Below are 20,543 nucleotides of genomic sequence, written 5' to 3' on the forward strand. Positions count from 1 at the left end.
TAATGAAAAGAGTAGCTAAAGATTTTTAGAAGAGAGTCCTTTGTGAGGTACAAAATGTGCCTTTTTGGAGGTAATTACTTTTGGGTAGGTCTGCAATGAATTTCACAGAGATGCTAGACCATGGTTTGCCTGGAACTGGTAATGGCTGAAGGAGAACCAAAGGGGCTTACCTGGGAATCTTATGATGAGCACAGATGGTACAAGCTTGAACATAGTGATGGACATCTTGATGAAGAGTAGACCACCAATAATATACTTAAATCAGAGAGACGGTCTGCTAGCAGAGAGCCATGATCCAATTAAGATAAAATTTACTTTTAGTAACCCACTGGCAGCATTTTGGGAGACATACTGGTCAGTGCTAGGATGCTGGATGGATCCAGAATTAGTTTGAAATCTGTGGTAGTCTGAAGATGTGAAGTGTGAAAGGAACGAGAAAGAGCATCGGTTCTCAGGATCTTAGAACCTGCTATATAGTTGAGCTAAGATTAAAACATGTGAAAAATAGCAACCATTTGCCTGCCATGGGTTAAGGCAGTGAGCAGTTTGGAGCTATTCTTATTGCCAGCAAAGGCTGTGATATAATATACAGTCCCCTCATGGAGATAACACTACTCCTATAGTGTTACTTTGATAGATAGCAGCTCTTTATCCCCTATCCCGTAGTTTCCTCAGGAGAGGAAATCATCTTAGAGCAAATTCCACAGGGATGGAATTTGCCAGAGGTATCCTTTTGAGACAGGACTGCACCAACCCCTACAGCGGATGCATCAAGTTCCAAAAAGAATGGCCGGGTGAGGTCTGGTTCAGCGAGAACCGGTCAGAAGAGAAAGTCCCTTTTAAGGTTGAAATGCTGAGATTGTTCCTGGTGGCCAGGTATCGTGAGGGGCTTCCTTACAGGTAAGAATGGTAATAGGTGCTATAACAGAGAAATCTTTGATGAACTGATGCAAGTATATAGTGAATCGCACAAACTGTTGAATAGCATTAAGATCATAAGGTTAAGGCGACTTGAGGACAGAAGCTACTTTCTCTGGGTTCATCTGCTTACCCTGACCGAGTACAATATATCCAATGAATGGTATTCTCTCAAAGAGACATTTCTCCATCTTACAATACAAGTGAAGGGAATGGAGATAACTGAGAACCTCTCTCCCCTGGTCATGGGGTGGGAATATAAATCCTTGTAAAAATCAAGATGTTGTCCAGATAGATAACTACTGAGTGTCAAAAGAGGTCCTGAAAAATTTCAATCACAATTCCTTGATAAACTGCTGGAGCATTACTGAGACCAAACGGCATCTCCAGGTTTTCGTAGTGACCGTCTTGTGTGTTGAAGGCAGTCTTCCATTCACCTCCATGGCAGATTCTAATGAGATTATAAGCACCTAGTAAATCAAGTTTAGGATTTGGTTTTTTTTTCCAGTCTCTTTGGGAAGTTACTACTGAGAATAAAGGGGTTAGTTATGATGAATGGGTTTCATTATGAGGGTAAAGGGGTTTTGATCTTAATGTAGTTAATTGCAATGAAGGGGTTCTTTTGAGGAGACTGAAGGTGATAATAAGGGGGTTAATGAATATGAATGAAAGTAATTGATGATATGTTGGCTAATTAATAATAGGGATGAGGGAGTTAATGATTAAAACGGGGTTATTTATGTTGAATGGAGTTGGTATGATGATACTGAATGAGTTAATGATTTTTAGAAGGGGTTAATAATGAGAGGGATGATATGTGGAGGTTGCAAAAATGCTCTTTGTTTTATATGGTAGTCACTATGGTGCCCTCTTTATTGTACTGTGGTCACAAGACTGCTCTTTGCATTGTGTGAAGGTCACAAATATACCCTGTGTATTGTATGGCTTTTACAAGAATGCTCTCTATATTGTATGGCAGTCACTAGATTGCGTGTTTCATTGGCCTCACTTGCCACCAATGTGGCAAGGGCTAATGGCATGCTAACCATGCCTACCTATGTGTTGACCCCACCTACAGTCGATATGGTTCCCTTACATGTGGCCACTTTCAGAGTTTATGTCAGGGCCGCTTTGAGTTCCCAATATGTTCCTGTGTAGCATACTTGCCTACATATACACCACCTCATCATGGAAATGCAGAGGGAATGTATGACATGGTGGAATAAATGGGTTGGAAAACAATAGACAAGAATAATGACAAAACAGACAAGAGACGAGGTGAGCAGACAAGAGATAAAGTGGAAGCAGAAAAGACGCAAGTGGGAGGGCAGACAAGAAACCAGGAACAGCATACACGTCAAAAAGCTGGGAGGAAGGGTGAGAGATGTGAGTTACCCCACTGTTATTTTTTTTACCTTTTTTTTACTATGTTTCATAGCCAGTAACCTGTTATTGCATTCATTAAGGAAAACAATAGATGTCCTTCCCAGTGTGTGCACTATGTTTGTGCCTACTTAATAATTTAGATCAGATTTATTCACCTTGGACACTGCACCCTCTAAACATGGTCCAGTGTATACATACTAACAACTGTTTATATTTACCTCATCCATTTGCAGAGCCCTGAGTCGATAATATTTCACAGGTCCAAAGAACCCTTCAATTGCGACCACATATTTGCTGCCTCCGAGAACCATGTACCCGGCAGTATCATCAAAAGAGATGTCCTTATCCAAACTTTATAAATTATAAATAAATATTATTGTAAAGAAACATAAAATTTACTACCTACAAATACTGTATTGGTTTCTTGAATCATTTTACTGTTTTCTCATCAGATCTCAGATGAAGATTAATGTGACATGCAACAAAAGTGTTCATAAACAGTATTCAATTAATAGGATAGATGTGCAATAACATTACAGAATAAAAACACAAGTAATATGTGATTTTTGTAATAAATATTATGTACATATTTTTTGCTTTTTATTCCACTGCAGTTTTATGAGGTTTACTATTGTCAAAATGATTTCTATAACTAGCAATTACATTTGCAAGCTAAAAAATAAGTACCGCACTACATTAAAACCATATAAAATCAGTTGTTACACAAAATCCTTTTAGAATTCACATTTGTGTGATGCTGTTCTTGAATCTATTCAACCATATAAAGTGACTTTACTTAGCTATGCTGTCTGCAGATTATGTGCAAGAATAATATCACACAATGATATCTTTGTGTGCACAATGTAAACAATGGCTTTGTTTGTTCTAGCAACAACAGAAGAAGATATTTAAGGAACCATGAAGGAACTCAGCTAGCTACAATGCTATGGCCATCTGTAGAAGCAGGTTTATTTGATTGGGAGATTATTTTTTGGATTGCAACCTAAAAATACAAAATTAACTATATGTATACTGTGTACTATGCATGGATTACGGGTAAAAATGTAAATATGCAAAATACATTAATGTTAGTACATACCATGCAACATTTCAAAATGACCAGACGCAGATTTACATATTTTTCCCATGGGACCACTCTTTCTTTCCTACCTTACTTTTCCAGCAACATGGCACCAACTTCTACCACATCTCCCAACCTCTACCATACCTTATTGAGACCCAACATAAAAAGAATGATATGTGATGAACAGTACATTGGATATCACAGTAGAGCTCTACCAGAAGTCTAGTTTCCCAGTCTCTTAAATTCAGCACACAAACCCCCAGAAAGTACAGATAGTATAACTTCCACCGGCTTTGTTGCATTTGGAAAAGGATAATCAGCCAGTACTGTCATTGCTGACTTGTTTTTCTTTTATTTCAATGTACTTCACAAGCCAATCTTCAGTGATCTCTACTGTTGAACATTAGATGTTAGACCTCTATGCTGCATACTGGTGGGTATCAGATAATGAAGTTCTGCACTGTATTCTGGGGCACATCAGATAATGAAGTTCTGCACTGTATACTGGGGGACATCAGATAATGAAGTTCTGCACTGTATACTGGGGGACATCAGATAATGAAGTTCTGCACTGTATACTGGGGGACATCAGATGATGAAGTTCTGCACTGTATACTGGGGGACATCAGATGATGAAGTTCTGCACTGTATACAGGGGGACATCAGATGATGAAGTTATGCTATGTATAATGGACTGAATGCATCATAGACTAGTCTACCATAGGTGGATGTGAAGCCGACTATGACTAAGCAACATATTTAAGAATTTTTGGATTGTTGTCTGATAAAAGAGAACAACAGCAGAGTCAATTGCCTAGCAAATATACAGTGTCATACATCTCATGTTCTATCAAGGTATGCAATCTTTTACCTATATATTTATAGATGATTTGACCAACTCTTTTAGGTAACTTGTATTATCGATTTAGAAGCCATTTAATAACACATAAACTAGCTATTTATTGGTTATTAAAATTTACTTACTTGTAAGTTTGAATTCTATGATTTTCTAATTCCTGTCCAAGAAAAGTTTTCAATATTATCTAAAATTGAAGAAAATAATGTTGTAAAACAAAAAACTTCTCCAAAAAATAGCAAAATTATGCGTCTTTTCAGTACATTGTGTAGCTGTTTCATTGTTCTGATAAGTTTGTTGTCATTAAGAATTTGCAGGGGCTCATTTAGAGTCGGTCGCAAACAAATATCTTTGTGCAATATATACATATATGTACTGCACCAAAACCGCATATGGCTATGTGAATCCATATAAAGATTTATATCTGTTTTCCATGACTTCTACCCCCTTAGATGGAACAAATGTCTGATGAGGATGATCATCATTGTCGTGAACAGAGAGAACTTACAGTTATTTATAAGGGTTAATCCATCACATAATTGTGGGGAATAAGGCCTAAATCATAACTGCAGTGTAAATACGGTATATCGATTAGCCTGACCAAGTTAATCCTTTGAATGCCGGTGTGTGATTTGTTGATACATTTGACTAACAAGACTAGTGTATGCTTGTATTTACATCTGTGTAACAGTCTGGAGGTGTGAAGAGTTAACCCTTTGTTTGCTGGTGTGGACCTTGCTAGCCTGTGGGTAGCCAGAAGCCAGAAGCCTTGTGTGCCAGTGTGGGACAGTATATTGGGGTCCTATTGCCGGCATTCAATAGGTGGTGGCAAACCTGAGGTGTCTGGGGGTGTGAGAGCACGGTGTGGGGTGATTCAGTAGCTCTATAACCTGTGTGATAGGTAGAGAGAGACTGCGGGCTGGAAACGTGTGTAACCTCATACAGCAAACACCCCAAAGTCACGAAAGCTGGGAGCGTGTTCATGACAATCATCAGGCCATACTTACCAACTTTCTTCAGCTTTCTTCCGGGAGCCTGCCGATGGAGGTGGGCATGAGGGGGCGGGGCGCCAAAAATCGTGTCATTTTGGCCCCCCTGTGACGTAATGACGCAGACGCGTCATTTGCCAGTGGGGGGGCGGGGCCAAATGCCGCGATTCACCAGGAATCGCGGCGTTTGGGACCTAATTCTGCCAACTTTACTAGGAAGTGGGCACTTCCTAGTGAAGTGGGTAGAATTCGGGAGATTGCCACACTCTCCCGGGAGTCCGAGAGACTCTTGCAAAATGCGGGAGTCTCCCGGACATTCCGGGAGAGTTGGCAAGTATGCATCAGACCTTTGTTGGGCTCCTCCCAACAACTTTGGTGTTAGGAGGAGCCCAATGATATCAGCATGAGGCTATTGTGTCCTGGGTGGGGGGGCATCTTTTTTAAGGGGTGTCCCCTTACACCTGGAGAGGAGCAACAGGTGTGGCCAGGGACGGGCAAGCATAAGCTAAATACACTAGGGTGTGTACACGTAATTGCAAGACAATTAGACATGGAGGCCTCCCTAGATATACCTTTTAGGAGAAGTTCATTCAATTTTATATGGAAAATGCACTTTAACATTTATTAATAACTGTCATGACATTATACTCTATTGTGTATATATTGCTATATTATATTGTGTACAAATAAGTTACTGTGACTTTAGCATTTACTACTCTGTCACTGTCAAACCACATCTGTGTGCTATCATTGGGCATAAGTATACACACTTGTTACACCTGACATTTGTTTAGTGCAAATGCTACTGTTTTTTTATTTGGACTCTTGAGAGTCCTCCAATTGAACATATGCATGTTAATATAATTTTTTTTTTTTTTCTTGCATATATCTTTCCTTATGTACGATATACATCAAACTCTTAATAAGCTCCATTATTTACAAAATGCAAACAGTACACATATTTGTTGTAATCAAATTATATAAATTGTATCCACTTATTAGTTAAATATTATTAATTATATAAATTGTATCCATTTAATTAGACATATCTATTCAGCTCATTTATGCTTAGTAAATTATCTGCTTAATTTTATGTAAAGACAGTATTATGCATTAATATACATCATTATGTGTATTCCTGAGCTGAATTATATACCTCCAAGTAGCTAAACTAACTGAACTACATATGTTCATCAAGCTCTCTTCAACGCAAGTTGACAGGTGATGGAGGTGTTACTTTATTTTACTTTATTCTAAGCTAACAGAGTGTGAATGGTTGGCTCACTCGGCTTGTATGTGTGGATTGGTAGAATCATACACATGGCCTGAGATGTCACAGCAGCTTAACTGACTGAAATGTCAACTTTTTGGCACATGTCAAGTTACATATGGTCACAAGGGACAAGGGCTGAGGAAGCAAAAGCTGGTTTATATTGCCACTAGTGGAATGGTATCGCCAATGGTAATGCTTTAATACAGGGTTGTCCAACTCACGGCCCGCGGGCCACCACGCCTGTAAATGTGGCCCAGAAGGAGTTTTGGTTGTGGCAAGGGGGCAGCGCTCTTAATGGAAAAAATTGTCTCCTCCTCCGTGCGGTGCTCGCAGTGAATGTCGGGCGTGATGTCATCACGCCCAACATCCATTGCGGAGCGCAGCACAGAGGAGACACCCGCGTGAGAAGAACAATCAGCAGCACAGAATTGGAGAAAAGAAGAGAAGTGGACAGGAGAACAAGCCGATTAAAAGGTAAGTTAAGGGGGATTTTTTTTATTATTTCAAGGGACGCTGACAAGTGAATAAAAGTCACCTGGTCCTGGTGCATCATGGACCTTATCTCCCTGCTACATACTTCTACTTGTATTACTAATGGGGCATTATATATTATTCTCTTTGGCCCATTATAAGTTGTTATCCCTTAACTAACATAGTGGTGTAATTATCAAAACAGGTCACAATTTGGGGTCACAGTGGTGTATATGTCAGGTACCGCAGGCCTGGTCAGGGCACCCTGATATACAATGCCTGGCTTAAAATGATATTGCATCGAAACAATACAAAAAGTGATTATAGTATAATAACTAGAGAGGATTTTTTGAACAGGGCGATTGAAAGGTAAGTATAGGGGGATTTGAAAAAAAAGTGATATCTATATATCTATATATATATATATATATATATATATATAATACATATGTATATATCACTTTTTTTCTCATATATATATATATATATATATATATATATATATATATATATATATATATATTAACTATGTTTTCTATGGTTTTTTGGATGATCTGCTATCGTTAGTGTTAGTGTATCTTATGTGCGGCCCAAACCAACTCGTCGTCTGCCAATGTGGCACAGGGAAGTTAAAAGGTTGGACACCCCTGATTTAATACATAGGGCAAAGCAATAAAATGCCTTTTCACCGGCAAAAACACTTTTTTTTCCCTTATACTCTTTAAGGTGTGGAATGTGACTTCAGCTGTCTGTAATGAAGGAAAGTGGAATATTAGAGGTACTACAGAACAATGTAGTTTATCTACATGTTCCATATATCAACACAAGTTTCATTTTGGGGGTCAGAGTTTCTGTAACTAAAACATTACTTTCATGTTTTCTTTTAAAATTATTTATCAAACTATCCACATAAACATAAAATAAAAAACTTAACAGAAAAATCAAAACTCCTGAGTAAAATTACCATTTTTCTGTAAACTGTAAGATCGAGACGAACCCATTGATACAATGGGAGAGAAAATTTAGACAATATTGCAATATCATCCTCTTCAGCGACCTGCATCTGAACATGAACTTGACCTGATAGCAGAAGAAAATCAGATATATAAAACAGATCCTAACATTGTGACAAGAGCGTTAATCAACGAAAATTTAAATATGTACAAATAAGTAGATTTGCATTTTTTACAATTTAAACTGCACTTGTCAATTTACACAAAGGTGGCAGCTGTTTTGTGAACTCAACCAATCTCCTTCTATGTTGGTTGAGCTCAGTCTTTCAACTTACTGTGAGCTAATGACATCACTGAAACAAAAACTCTATAGTGAATTGATAGGAACTTTGTAACATGCCTAAATGATGTCACAGATTCCTAGTGAATTGATGTATCCATGCTTCAATCCACATAATAGCAATATTTTGTACTATAAAAAAAGTGTAAAAAAAAGTATACTATTATACAGACAGATTAGTATACAGACAATTTGTCTCGTAAACATTTACAAATCATGTAAAGTAAGTGTTACTAGGGTAAGTAACATAAGGTGGTAAACATTGAATGCAGAAAAAGCCATATTACTAGTAGTGTTTATTATGTGTTATGATAAAAAATGTATAGATTACTTACCTTTACCAGTGAGAAAAAGAAGTGGAGTTGCATATAATTTATTAGAATCTATATGGTGGAAAATTCCACATTCTTTAGTATTGCAATAGTCAAGCAAATACATCCAGATGGAAAGCGTAAACCTGAAATACAGTGGTAGTGAATCAATCAATTGCTGACATACTAGTGAAATGGGGAAATTGGATTTATTTTACCAAGACAGGAAATTTTCACAGCAGATTGTACATGTAAGAAGTAAACATAGAATACTGTGACAATGGGAGAGGTGATGACATGTGGGAGATGGAGGGTAGATGGGAGAGGTGATGACATGTGGGATATGGAGGGTAGATGGGAGAGGTGATGACATGTGGGAGATGAAGGCTAGATGAGAGAGGTGATGACATGTGGGAGATGGAGGCTAGATGAGAGACGTGGTAATAAGTGAGAGATGGAGGCTAGATGGGAGATGTGGTGATAAGTGAGAGATGGAGGCTAGATGGGAGACGTGGTGATAAGTGAGAGAAGAAGTACACATTGAATTCTAAGACAATGGGAGAGGTGATGACATGTGGAAGATGGAGGGTAGATGGGAGAGGTGATGACATGTGGGAGATGGAGGGTAGATGGCAGAGGTGATGACATGTGGAAGATGGAGAGTAGATGGGAGCGGTGATGACATGTAGGAGATGGAGGGTAGATGGGGGAGGTGATGACATGTGGGAGATGGAGGGTAGATGGGAGAGGTGATGACATGTGGGAGATGGAGGGTAGATGGGAGAGGTGATGACATGTGGGAGATGGAGGGTAGATGGGAGAGGTGATGACATGTAGGAGATGGAGGGTAGAAGGGAGAGGTGATGATATGTGGGAGATGGAGGGTAGAAGGGAGAGGTGATGACATGTTCGAGATGGAGGGTAGATGGCAGAGGTGATGACATGTGGGAGATGGAGGGTAGATGGGAGAGCTGGTGATATGTGGGAGATGGAGGGTAGATGGGAGAGGTGATGACATGTAGGAGATGGAGGGTAGAAGGGAGAGGTGATGATATGTGGGAGATGGAGGGTAGAAGGGAGAGGTGATGACATGTGGGAGATGGAGGGTAGATGGAAGAGCTGGTGATATGTGGGAGATGGAGGGTAGAAGGGAGAGGTGATGACATGTTCGAGATGGAGGGTAGATGGCAGAGGTGATGACATGTGGGAGATGGAGGGTAGATGGGAGAGCTGGTGATATGTGGGAGATGGAGGGTAGATGGGAAAGGTGATGACATGTGGGAGATGGAGGGTAGAAGGGAGAGGTGATGACATGTGGGAGATGGAGGGTAGATGGCAGAGGTGATGACATGTGGGAGATGGAGGGTAGAAGGGAGAGGTGATGACATGTGGGAGATGGAGGGTAGATGGCAGAGGTGATGACATGTGGGAGATGGAGGGTAGATGGGAGAGCTGGTGATATGTGGGAGATGGAGGGTAGAAGGGAGAGGTGATGATATGTGGGAGATGGAGGGTAGAAGGGAGAGGTGATGACATGTGGAAGATGGAGGGTAGATGGGAGAGGTGATGACATGTGGGAGATGGTGGGTAGATGGGAGAGGTGATGACATGTGGAAGATGGAGGGTAGATGGGAGAGGTGATGACATGTGGAAGATGGAGGGTAGATGGCAGAGGTGATGACATGTGGGAGATGGAGGGTAGATGGGAGCGGTGATGATATGTGGAAGATGGAGGGAAGAAGGGAGAGGTGATGACATGTGGGAGATGGTGGGTAGATGGCAGAGGTGATGACATGTGGAAGATGGAGGGTAGATGGGAGAGGTGATGACATGTGGGAGATGGAGGGTAGATGGGAGAGGTGATGACATGTGGAAGATGGAGGATAGAAGGGAGAGGTGATGACATGTTCGAGATGGAGGGTAGATGGCAGAGGTGATGACATGTGGGAGATGGAGGGTAGATGGAAGAGCTGGTGATATGTGGGAGAAGGAGGGTAGAAGGGAGAGGTGATGACATGTTCGAGATGGAGGGTAGATGGCAGAGGTGATGACATGTGGGAGATGGAGGGTAGATGGGAGAGCTGGTGATATGTGGGAGATGGAGGGTAGAAGGGAGAGGTGATGACATGTAGGAGACGGAGGGTAGATGGGAGAGGTGATGACATGTGGGAAATGGAGGGTAGATGGGAGAGGTGATGACATGTAGGAGATGGAGGGTAGATGGGAAAGGTGATGACATGTGGGAGATGGAGGGTAGAAGGGAGAGGTGATGACATGTGGGAGATGGAGGGTAGATGGCAGAGGTGATGACATGTGGGAGATGGAGGGTAGAAGGGAGAGGTGATGACATGTGGGAGATGGAGGGTAGATGGCAGAGGTGATGACATGTGGGAGATGGAGGGTAGATGGGAGAGCTGGTGATATGTGGGAGATGGAGGGTAGAAGGGAGAGGTGATGATATGTGGGAGATGGAGGGTAGATGCGAGAGGTGATGACATGTGGGAGATGGAGGGTAGATGGGGGAGGTGATGACATGTGTAAAATGGAGGGTAGAAGGGAGAGGTGATGACATGTGGGAGATGGAGGGTAGATGGCAGACGTGATGACATGTGGGAGATGGAGGGTAGATGCGAGAGGTGATGACATGTGGAAGATGGAGGGTAGATGGGAGAGGTGATGACATGTGGGAGATGGAGGGTAGATGGGAGAGGTGATGACATGTGGAAGATGGAGAGTAGATGGGAGCGGTGATGACATGTAGGAGATGGAGGGTAGATGGGGGAGGTGATGACATGTGGGAGATGGAGGGTAGATGGGAGAGGTGATGACATGTGGGAGATGGAGGGTAGATGGGAGAGGTGATGACATGTGGGAGATGGAGGGTAGATGGGAGAGGTGATGACATGTAGGAGATGGAGGGTAGAAGGGAGAGGTGATGATATGTGGGAGATGGAGGGTAGAAGGGAGAGGTGATGACATGTTCGAGATGGAGGGTAGATGGCAGAGGTGATGACATGTGGGAGATGGAGGGTAGATGGGAGAGCTGGTAATATGTGGGAGATGGAGGGTAGATGGGAGAGGTGATGACATGTAGGAGATGGAGGGTAGAAGGGAGAGGTGATGATATGTGGGAGATGGAGGGTAGAAGGGAGAGGTGATGACATGTGGGAGATGGAGGGTAGATGGGGGAGGTGATGACATGTGTAAAATGGAGGGTAGAAGGGAGAGGTGATGACATGTGGGAGATGGAGGGTAGATGAGAGAGGTGATGACATGTGGGAGATGGAGGGTAGATGGGAGAGGTGATGACATGTGGAAGATGGAGGGTAGATGGCAGAGGTGATGACATGTGGGAGATGGAGGGTAGATGGGAGCGGTGATGATATGTGGAAGATGGAGAGAAGAAGGGAGAGGTGATGACATGTGGGAGATGGTGGGTAGATGGCAGAGGTGATGACATGTGGAAGATGGAGGGTAGATGGGAGAGGTGATGACATGTGGGAGATGGAGGGTAGATGGGAGAGGTGATGACATGTGGAAGATGGAGGATAGAAGGGAGAGGTGATGACATGTTCGAGATGGAGGGTAGATGGCAGAGGTGATGACATGTGGGAGATGGAGGGTAGATGGAAGAGCTGGTGATATGTGGGAGATGGAGGGTAGAAGGGAGAGGTGATGACATGTTCGAGATGGAGGGTAGATGGCAGAGGTGATGACATGTGGGAGATGGAGGGTAGATGGGAGAGCTGGTGATATGTGGGAGATGGAGGGTAGAAGGGAGAGGTGATGACATGTAGGAGACGGAGGGTAGATGGGAGAGGTGATGACATGTGGGAAATGGAGGGTAGATGGGAGAGGTGATGACATGTAGGAGATGGAGGGTAGATGGGAAAGGTGATGACATGTGGGAGATGGAGGGTAGAAGGGAGAGGTGATGACATGTGGGAGATGGAGGGTAGATGGCAGAGGTGATGACATGTGGGAGATGGAGGGTAGAAGGGAGAGGTGATGACATGTGGGAGATGGAGGGTAGATGGCAGAGGTGATGACATGTGGGAGATGGAGGGTAGATGGGAGAGCTGGTGATATGTGGGAGATGGAGGGTAGAAGGGAGAGGTGATGATATGTGGGAGATGGAGGGTAGAAGGGAGAGGTGATGACATGTGGAAGATGGAGGGTAGATGGGAGAGGTGATGACATGTGGGAGATGGTGGGTAGATGGGAGAGGTGATGACATGTGGAAGATGGAGGGTAGATGGGAGAGGTGATGACATGTGGAAGATGGAGGGTAGATGGCAGAGGTGATGACATGTGGGAGATGGAGGGTAGATGGGAGCGGTGATGATATGTGGAAGATGGAGGGAAGAAGGGAGAGGTGATGACATGTGGGAGATGGTGGGTAGATGGCAGAGGTGATGACATGTGGAAGATGGAGGGTAGATGGGAGAGGTGATGACATGTGGGAGATGGAGGGTAGATGGGAGAGGTGATGACATGTGGAAGATGGAGGATAGAAGGGAGAGGTGATGACATGTTCGAGATGGAGGGTAGATGGCAGAGGTGATGACATGTGGGAGATGGAGGGTAGATGGAAGAGCTGGTGATATGTGGGAGAAGGAGGGTAGAAGGGAGAGGTGATGACATGTTCGAGATGGAGGGTAGATGGCAGAGGTGATGACATGTGGGAGATGGAGGGTAGATGGGAGAGCTGGTGATATGTGGGAGATGGAGGGTAGAAGGGAGAGGTGATGACATGTAGGAGACGGAGGGTAGATGGGAGAGGTGATGACATGTGGGAAATGGAGGGTAGATGGGAGAGGTGATGACATGTAGGAGATGGAGGGTAGATGGGAAAGGTGATGACATGTGGGAGATGGAGGGTAGAAGGGAGAGGTGATGACATGTGGGAGATGGAGGGTAGATGGCAGAGGTGATGACATGTGGGAGATGGAGGGTAGAAGGGAGAGGTGATGACATGTGGGAGATGGAGGGTAGATGGCAGAGGTGATGACATGTGGGAGATGGAGGGTAGATGGGAGAGCTGGTGATATGTGGGAGATGGAGGGTAGAAGGGAGAGGTGATGATATGTGGGAGATGGAGGGTAGATGCGAGAGGTGATGACATGTGGGAGATGGAGGGTAGATGGGGGAGGTGATGACATGTGTAAAATGGAGGGTAGAAGGGAGAGGTGATGACATGTGGGAGATGGAGGGTAGATGGCAGACGTGATGACATGTGGGAGATGGAGGGTAGATGCGAGAGGTGATGACATGTGGAAGATGGAGGGTAGATGGGAGAGGTGATGACATGTGGGAGATGGAGGGTAGATGGGCGAGGTGATGACATGTGGGAGATGGAGGGTAGATGGGAGCGGTGATGATATGTGGAAGATGGAGGGTAGAAGGGAGAGGTGATGACATGTGGGAGATGGAGGGTAGATGGCAGAGGTGATGACATGTGGAAGATGGAGGGTAGAAGGGAGAGGTGATGACATGTGGGAGATGGAGGGTAGATGGCAGAGGTGATGACATGTGGGAGATGGAGGGTAGATGGGCGAGGTGATGACATGTGGGAGATGGAGGGTAGATGGGAGCGGTGATGATATGTGGAAGATGGAGGGTAGAAGGGAGAGGTGATGACATGTGGGAGATGGAGGGTAGATGGTAGAGGTGATGACATGTGGAAGATGGAGGGTAGAAGGGAGAGGTGATGACATGTGGGAGATGGAGGGTAGATGGCAGAGGTGATGACATGTGGGAGATGGAGGGTAGATGGGAGAGCTGGTGATATGTGGGAGATGGAGGGTAGAAGGGAGAGGTGATGATATGTGGGAGATGGAGGGTAGAAGGGAGAGGTGATGACATGTGGGAGATGGAGGGTAGATGGCAGACGTGATGACATGTGGGAGATGGAGGGTAGATGCGAGAGGTGATGACATGTGGAAGATGGAGGGTAGATGGGAGAGGTGATGACATGTGGGAGATGGAGGGCAGATGGGCGAGGTGATGTCATGTGGTAGATGGGAGCGGTGATGATATGTGGAAGATGGAGGGTAGATGGGAGCGGTGATGATATGTGGAAGATGGAGGGTAGAAGGGAGAGGTGATGACATGTGGGAGATGGAGGGTAGATGGCAGAGGTGATGACATGTGGAAGATGGAGGGTAGAAGGGAGAGGTGATGACATGTGGGAGATGGAGGGTAGATGGCAGAGGTGATGACATGTGGGAGATGGAGGGTAGATGGGAGAGCTGGTGATATGTGGGAGATGGAGGGTAGAAGGGAGAGGTGATGATATGTGGGAGATGGAGGGTAGAAGGGAGAGGTGATGACATGTGGGAGATGGAGGGTAGATGGCAGACGTGATGACATGTGGGAGATGGAGGGTAGATGCGAGAGGTGATGACATGTGGAAGATGGAGGGTAGATGGGAGAGGTGATGACATGTGGGAGATGGAGGGCAGATGGGCGAGGTGATGTCATGTGGTAGATGGGAGCGGTGATGATATGTGGAAGATGGAGGGTAGAAGGGAGAGGTGATGACATGTGGGAGATGGAGGGTAGATGGCAGAGGTGATGATATGTGGAAGATGGAGGGTAGATGGGAGAGGTGATGATATGTAGGAGATGGAGGGTAGATGGGAGAGGTGATGACATGTGGGAGATGGAGGGTAGATGGGAGAGGTGATGACATGTAGGAGATGGAGGGTAGATGGGAGAGGTGATGACATGTGGGAGATGGAGGGTAGATGGGAGAGGTGATGACATGTGGAAGATGGAGGGTAGAAGGGAGAGGTGATGACGTGGGAGATAGAGGGTAGATGGCAGAGGTGATGACATGTGGGAGATGGAGGGTAGATGGGAAAGGTGATGACATGTGGAAAATGGAGGGTAGAAGGGAGAGGTGATGACATGTGGGAGATGGAGGGTAGAAGGGAGAGGATAGGATATGTGGGTGAGGGAGGATAGTATTTATGACAATATGTGAGATATGGAGGATAGAAAGGAGAGTTGATTATAGAGACATGATGATATGTGATGATGATGATAAGATAGAAAGGAGGCTTGATGATAAGTGAGAGATGGAGGCTAGATGAGAGACGTGGTAATAAGTGAGAGATGGAAGCTAGATGGGAGACGTGGTGATAAGTGAGAGATGGAGGCTAGATGGGAGAGGTCGTGATAAGTGAGAGATGGAGGCTAGATGGGAGATGTGGTGATAAGTGAGATATGGAGGATAGATGGGAGAGGTGGTGATAAGTGAGAGATGGAGGATAGATGGGAGAGGTGGTGATACGTGAGAGATGGAGGATCGATGTGAGAGGTGGTGATACGTGAGAGATGGAGGATAGATGTGAGAGGTGGTGATACATGAGAGATGGAGGATAGATGTGAGAGGTGGTGATACGTGAGAGATGGAGGGTATATAGGAAAAATGATGATATGTGGGTGAGGGGGTATATATAGGAATAGTGATAATATGTAAGATATGGCGGATAGAAAGGAGAGTTGATGATATGTTGGAGATAGAGAGTTGATGATATGTGGGAGATGGAGGGTAGATGGGAAAGGTGGTGATAAGTAAGAGATGGAGGATAGATGGAAGAATTGATGACATGTAGGAGATGGAGGATAGATGGGAGAGGTGGTGATAAATGTGAGATGGGAGAGGTGATAATATGTGGGAGATGAAGGGGAGATGGAGAGTTGATGATATGTGGGAGATGGAGGGTAGATGGGAGAGGTGGTGATAAGTGAGAGATAGGAAAGTCGATGATATGTGGGAGATGGAGGGGAGATGGAGAGTTGATGACATGTAGGAGATGGAGGATAGATGGGAGAGGTGATGATATGTGGGAGATGGAGGGGAGATGGAGAGGTGATGATATGTGGGAGATGGAGGGTAGATGGAAGAGGTGGTGATAAGTGAGAGATGGAGGATAGATGGGAGAGATGATCATATGTGGGTGTGGAGGACAAATAAGAGAGGTGATATATGAGATATAGATAATAGACCAGAGAGTTGGTGGATGGAAAATGTAATGGTCTGTGGAAGATGAAGTTAAGATGAGAGATGTAATGATATGAGAGAGACTGATTGCATATTAGAGAGGTAAATGATATGTGAGGAAGGGAAAATAAGAGCGTTGATGATATGTGAGAGATGGAGGGTAAATGATAGAGCTGATAATATGGGAGTGATGGAGGGTAAGTGGAAGACCCGATGATCTGGGGAAGCTAAAGGGTAGATGTAAGAAATATTCATACTGGAGAGAGTGAGGGCACATGGAAGAGGTGATGATATGTGAGAGAGGGTACATGGGAAAGGTAATGATATGAATAGAGATATATACTGCTACACAAAGCTTATTAGTGGAGGAATAATGCACCTAGTGGTTGGAAATTTACTAATTACTTTGATGTGCTGATTGAGGTTACATTGGTGCTAAAACAATCTAATAAATCTAATAAAAACAAAAGTACTAATGTGGCATTAATGAAAGAGCTGAGATCTGTGGCTGAGAGAGAATAAGTAGGAGAACTGATTATATATGTAAGAGTACATATGAGGCAGCTATTATGTGGGCAGTGGGATAAAGACTGAAGGGCTGGCCAGCTGATGTATGTGGGTGACTGATGGTGATTACCTGTAGATGAGCGATGGTAAATGCAGAAGCTAATGTAATGACGGTGATCGAAAGGTAAAAGAGAAACTGATTGTAGGGAGATGATGTTAAAGGAAGAGATGATGATAAAGGAATGGAGACATGATATAGAAATATATTGAAGACTGAGCTACCAATGTCCAGAAAAGGTAGAAGATGGACTGTGAGACAACCATGAAAGAAGTGGGAAGAGATGAAGGAAAGTTTAGTTGTGTCTCTATAGGGAAGGTAAAAGCAAATACACGACTTAAATCACTACATGTTAGTTACACTTAAACAGTGAGGACCTCATTTAGAGTCGGATGCAAAGTCCGTTTTAGGCGCATCCAACAAAAAACACTATCACGCATGTGCAGCAAACACCATATCCGCCTGCATCTTGGATGCAATTAACACTTGCGACAGCTTGCGGCTCACTACGAGAGAAAGGACGGAACGTGGAATTGTGAAGTCGTGACCCTGTAAGTGAATCCTAAACGCGGTGAGGCGCAGACGCAACACACGTCAAAAAAGGGCTAAAACTGTGCAGCAGGAATTAGGTGGCGCAAGCAGTTAGCTGCAGGAACTGCTCGCAGCTCGGTAGGGTATTACGAGTGGGACGCGACTGGGGTTGCTTGCCACTCGTAATACCCTACCAAGCTGCGGCACATTCCCACTCCTACACTTCTTAGATGGACTTTCCATCCTACTCTAATGAGGTCCTGAGTGCACAGAAAATTGGAACATTTAGGGAAGATTGTTTCTCACTTTGGATAATGTTTGACAAATTGTTGTCTTCTCATCTCCAGTTCTCGGTTCTTAAATGGCTGAAATGTCTTGATAAGGCCACTGTGTTCATTGCTTGATGCAAGTGGGCTAGAGAGCACCATCACCACATCTAAAGATAAACATCAAAGGTTAGCAAACACAATCGGCGCAATAAATATTTCATGGTTTCTGAAAAAAGAATTATAATTACATAATACAATATACAATATAATACATTTATTTATGGAAAAACAAAAACAGTCATTCATAAATAGAAGAAAATGCCTCCGAACATTGCATAATATTCGCACAAATGTGCCTATGTGGTCTACATGCGTGTACACAGGTAGATGCTCTCATTGAGCTCTTTTGAAGTGCCTTCATGAAGGAACTTTATATGGTTACTTGTGGGATAGTATTCTTAGATCTGTGTCTGTGACAAACGGCACACATCATATGTAAATTTTAAGGTTTTTATGACATATTTCACCAACTAAATCAGAAACACACCAAAAAAAAGAACAGTCTCCAGCCCTTGAAGCTCATTTAACTATTTTGACTCCCAACAAAAAATCTATGAGGAGTATTATTGCAGCGAGTCCACATTCATTAAGGAACAACCTGATCTGCTGATCTACTCCTAATAAAAAGAGCAAAACAGTGCTCTGCTATCTTTATGTGCTAAAGCCATACAACTCATATAACAGGTGCCATGGTCAAAAATAGTTAACTATGTCACAAAAGGGTCAGAAGCTGCATTTGTGCAGAGAGTTAGTATTTCTCTGAATCATAACCTTGCCATCAGTAGTGAGCTCTGAACTGTACACTGGCCACCAAGGAAAAGCCTCTATACGGTACCATAGCCACCAGACAATAGGTTCTGCCACCAGTCAATGCACTCTGAAATCTGCACTGGACGCCAGAGATGGGCTCTATATTACAGCTACCAGATGATTTGTTTTCAACATGCACTGACCACCGGGGAATGGGCTCTTTATTGTATTATTATTACCACTTACTTATATAGCGCCACTAATTCTGCAGCGCTGTACAGAGAACTCACTCACATCAGTTCCTGCCCCATTGGGACTTCCAGGCTAAATTCCCTAACATACACACACAGACAGAGACAGACAGACAGACACAGACAGACAGACACACACACACACACACACACAGACACACACAGACACACACACACAGAGACAGACAGACACACAGACTAGGGTAAATTTGTTAGCAGCCAATTGTATGCTAGCTAACCATCAATGGTCCCTGTATTGTATACTGGCTAGCAGAGGAGTTGTCTTAAAACAGGTTCACTGTGATGTTACATTGTGTTCACTCAACCAAATAGCTAATTGAGTCAAGTCATTCCATTGTATAATCAAAGCAACACGAGACAGTATGTCTAACAGTTAAAGTGTCCACTGATAGACCCCTGCTGTAAGGGGGAGGATTGAGACATTTGACCCTAGTTCCTGTGTATACATCCAAGAATATAGGGAGAGCAGAATGCCAAGAGAGCTATTCTAGATCCTGGTGTACAAGACATCATCGATAATGACTCTGGGCCAGACATTGTGGTGCTGCTGGAGGAAACCCTATCAGGACAGGGTCAGTGTGAGCCAGTAACCCAGGCTGGGCGACACCGTAACTGTCTAGCTAATCGGTAGTGGTAATATTGCGGGAGGATAAGACTCTGAAAGAGACTGAGATTATTACTTTGGAGTGCTGACTGCAAGAGGCTGCTGGAGGATACATGCTACCATTTACCCTGTAACCTGTGAACGTCTTGTGGTGTTGTGCTGTCGTAATAAAGGCTTATTTTGTAAATATTCTGGTCTACCCAAGTGAGTTGAGTCCCACAGAGGGCAACTGCCATCCAAGCTAAGGGTGGTTATCTCACAAACTCAAAGGACACATGAATTGTTGACATCTTATCTACCCTTGTTAAATGCTGATTGTTGAATAAAGTCTTAAAAAAATGTCAAATGTTATCAATTTCACAGGATTTAATATCTCAAATCAGATAAGAATACAGCCCTACATCAAGATTCTTTTCATCCACCATATGATTCAAAGCATTCCTGAAAGTCAGTAATTAAGGTTAAATGTATTTGTGAATATATAGAAAACATCAGTGTGAAATTAAACATTGTTCTGTTGAGGTTATTCAATCATTAAATTCTATTACAGTATAGACCCGCCCTTTCAAATCCAGAGTATTAAGATGAAAATGATCACATTAATTGTGTAACCACTTAATCAGCATCCAAAACAAGTCAATGTCGTAATATAGAAATGTATATAGTGTAGTTTACAACACATTAAAGTTTTTTAAGGTTGGATTGATATTAGTGGCTGTAATTTTTAAAAGACAAACGATTATTAAGAGATTTTCAATGCGTTTATTTCCTCAATTTTGTGGGTTTTCATGAGATTATAAAATATGAAGCTCATTATTGTAGTTATCATTATTCAGATAAACCCTACTGTACAGGTCTGCGGAGTACTGTGGCGCCTTACATATCTACGATAATAATAAT

General features: G+C 43.3%; 1 protein-coding gene across 1 annotated transcript in view; it reads right to left on the reverse strand.

Annotated features, from left to right (window-relative positions):
- The window catches only part of SEL1L3 (SEL1L family member 3), a 72,215-nt gene that overhangs the window by 43,419 nt on the left and 8,253 nt on the right, over nucleotides 1-20,543 (reverse strand). Inside the window, exons 3-7 of the mRNA XM_075194755.1 lie at nucleotides 17,995-18,124; nucleotides 8,606-8,727; nucleotides 7,942-8,057; nucleotides 4,373-4,431; nucleotides 2,523-2,655 (exon numbers count right to left, since the gene is read on the reverse strand). Of these exons, the coding sequence (XP_075050856.1) occupies nucleotides 2,523-2,655; nucleotides 4,373-4,431; nucleotides 7,942-8,057; nucleotides 8,606-8,727; nucleotides 17,995-18,124 (560 nt within the window). The remainder of the gene's footprint in view (nucleotides 1-2,522; nucleotides 2,656-4,372; nucleotides 4,432-7,941; nucleotides 8,058-8,605; nucleotides 8,728-17,994; nucleotides 18,125-20,543) is intronic.

Source organism: Mixophyes fleayi, chromosome 1 (assembly GCF_038048845.1).
Source record: "Mixophyes fleayi isolate aMixFle1 chromosome 1, aMixFle1.hap1, whole genome shotgun sequence".
Classification (NCBI taxonomy): domain Eukaryota; kingdom Metazoa; phylum Chordata; class Amphibia; order Anura; family Limnodynastidae; genus Mixophyes; species Mixophyes fleayi.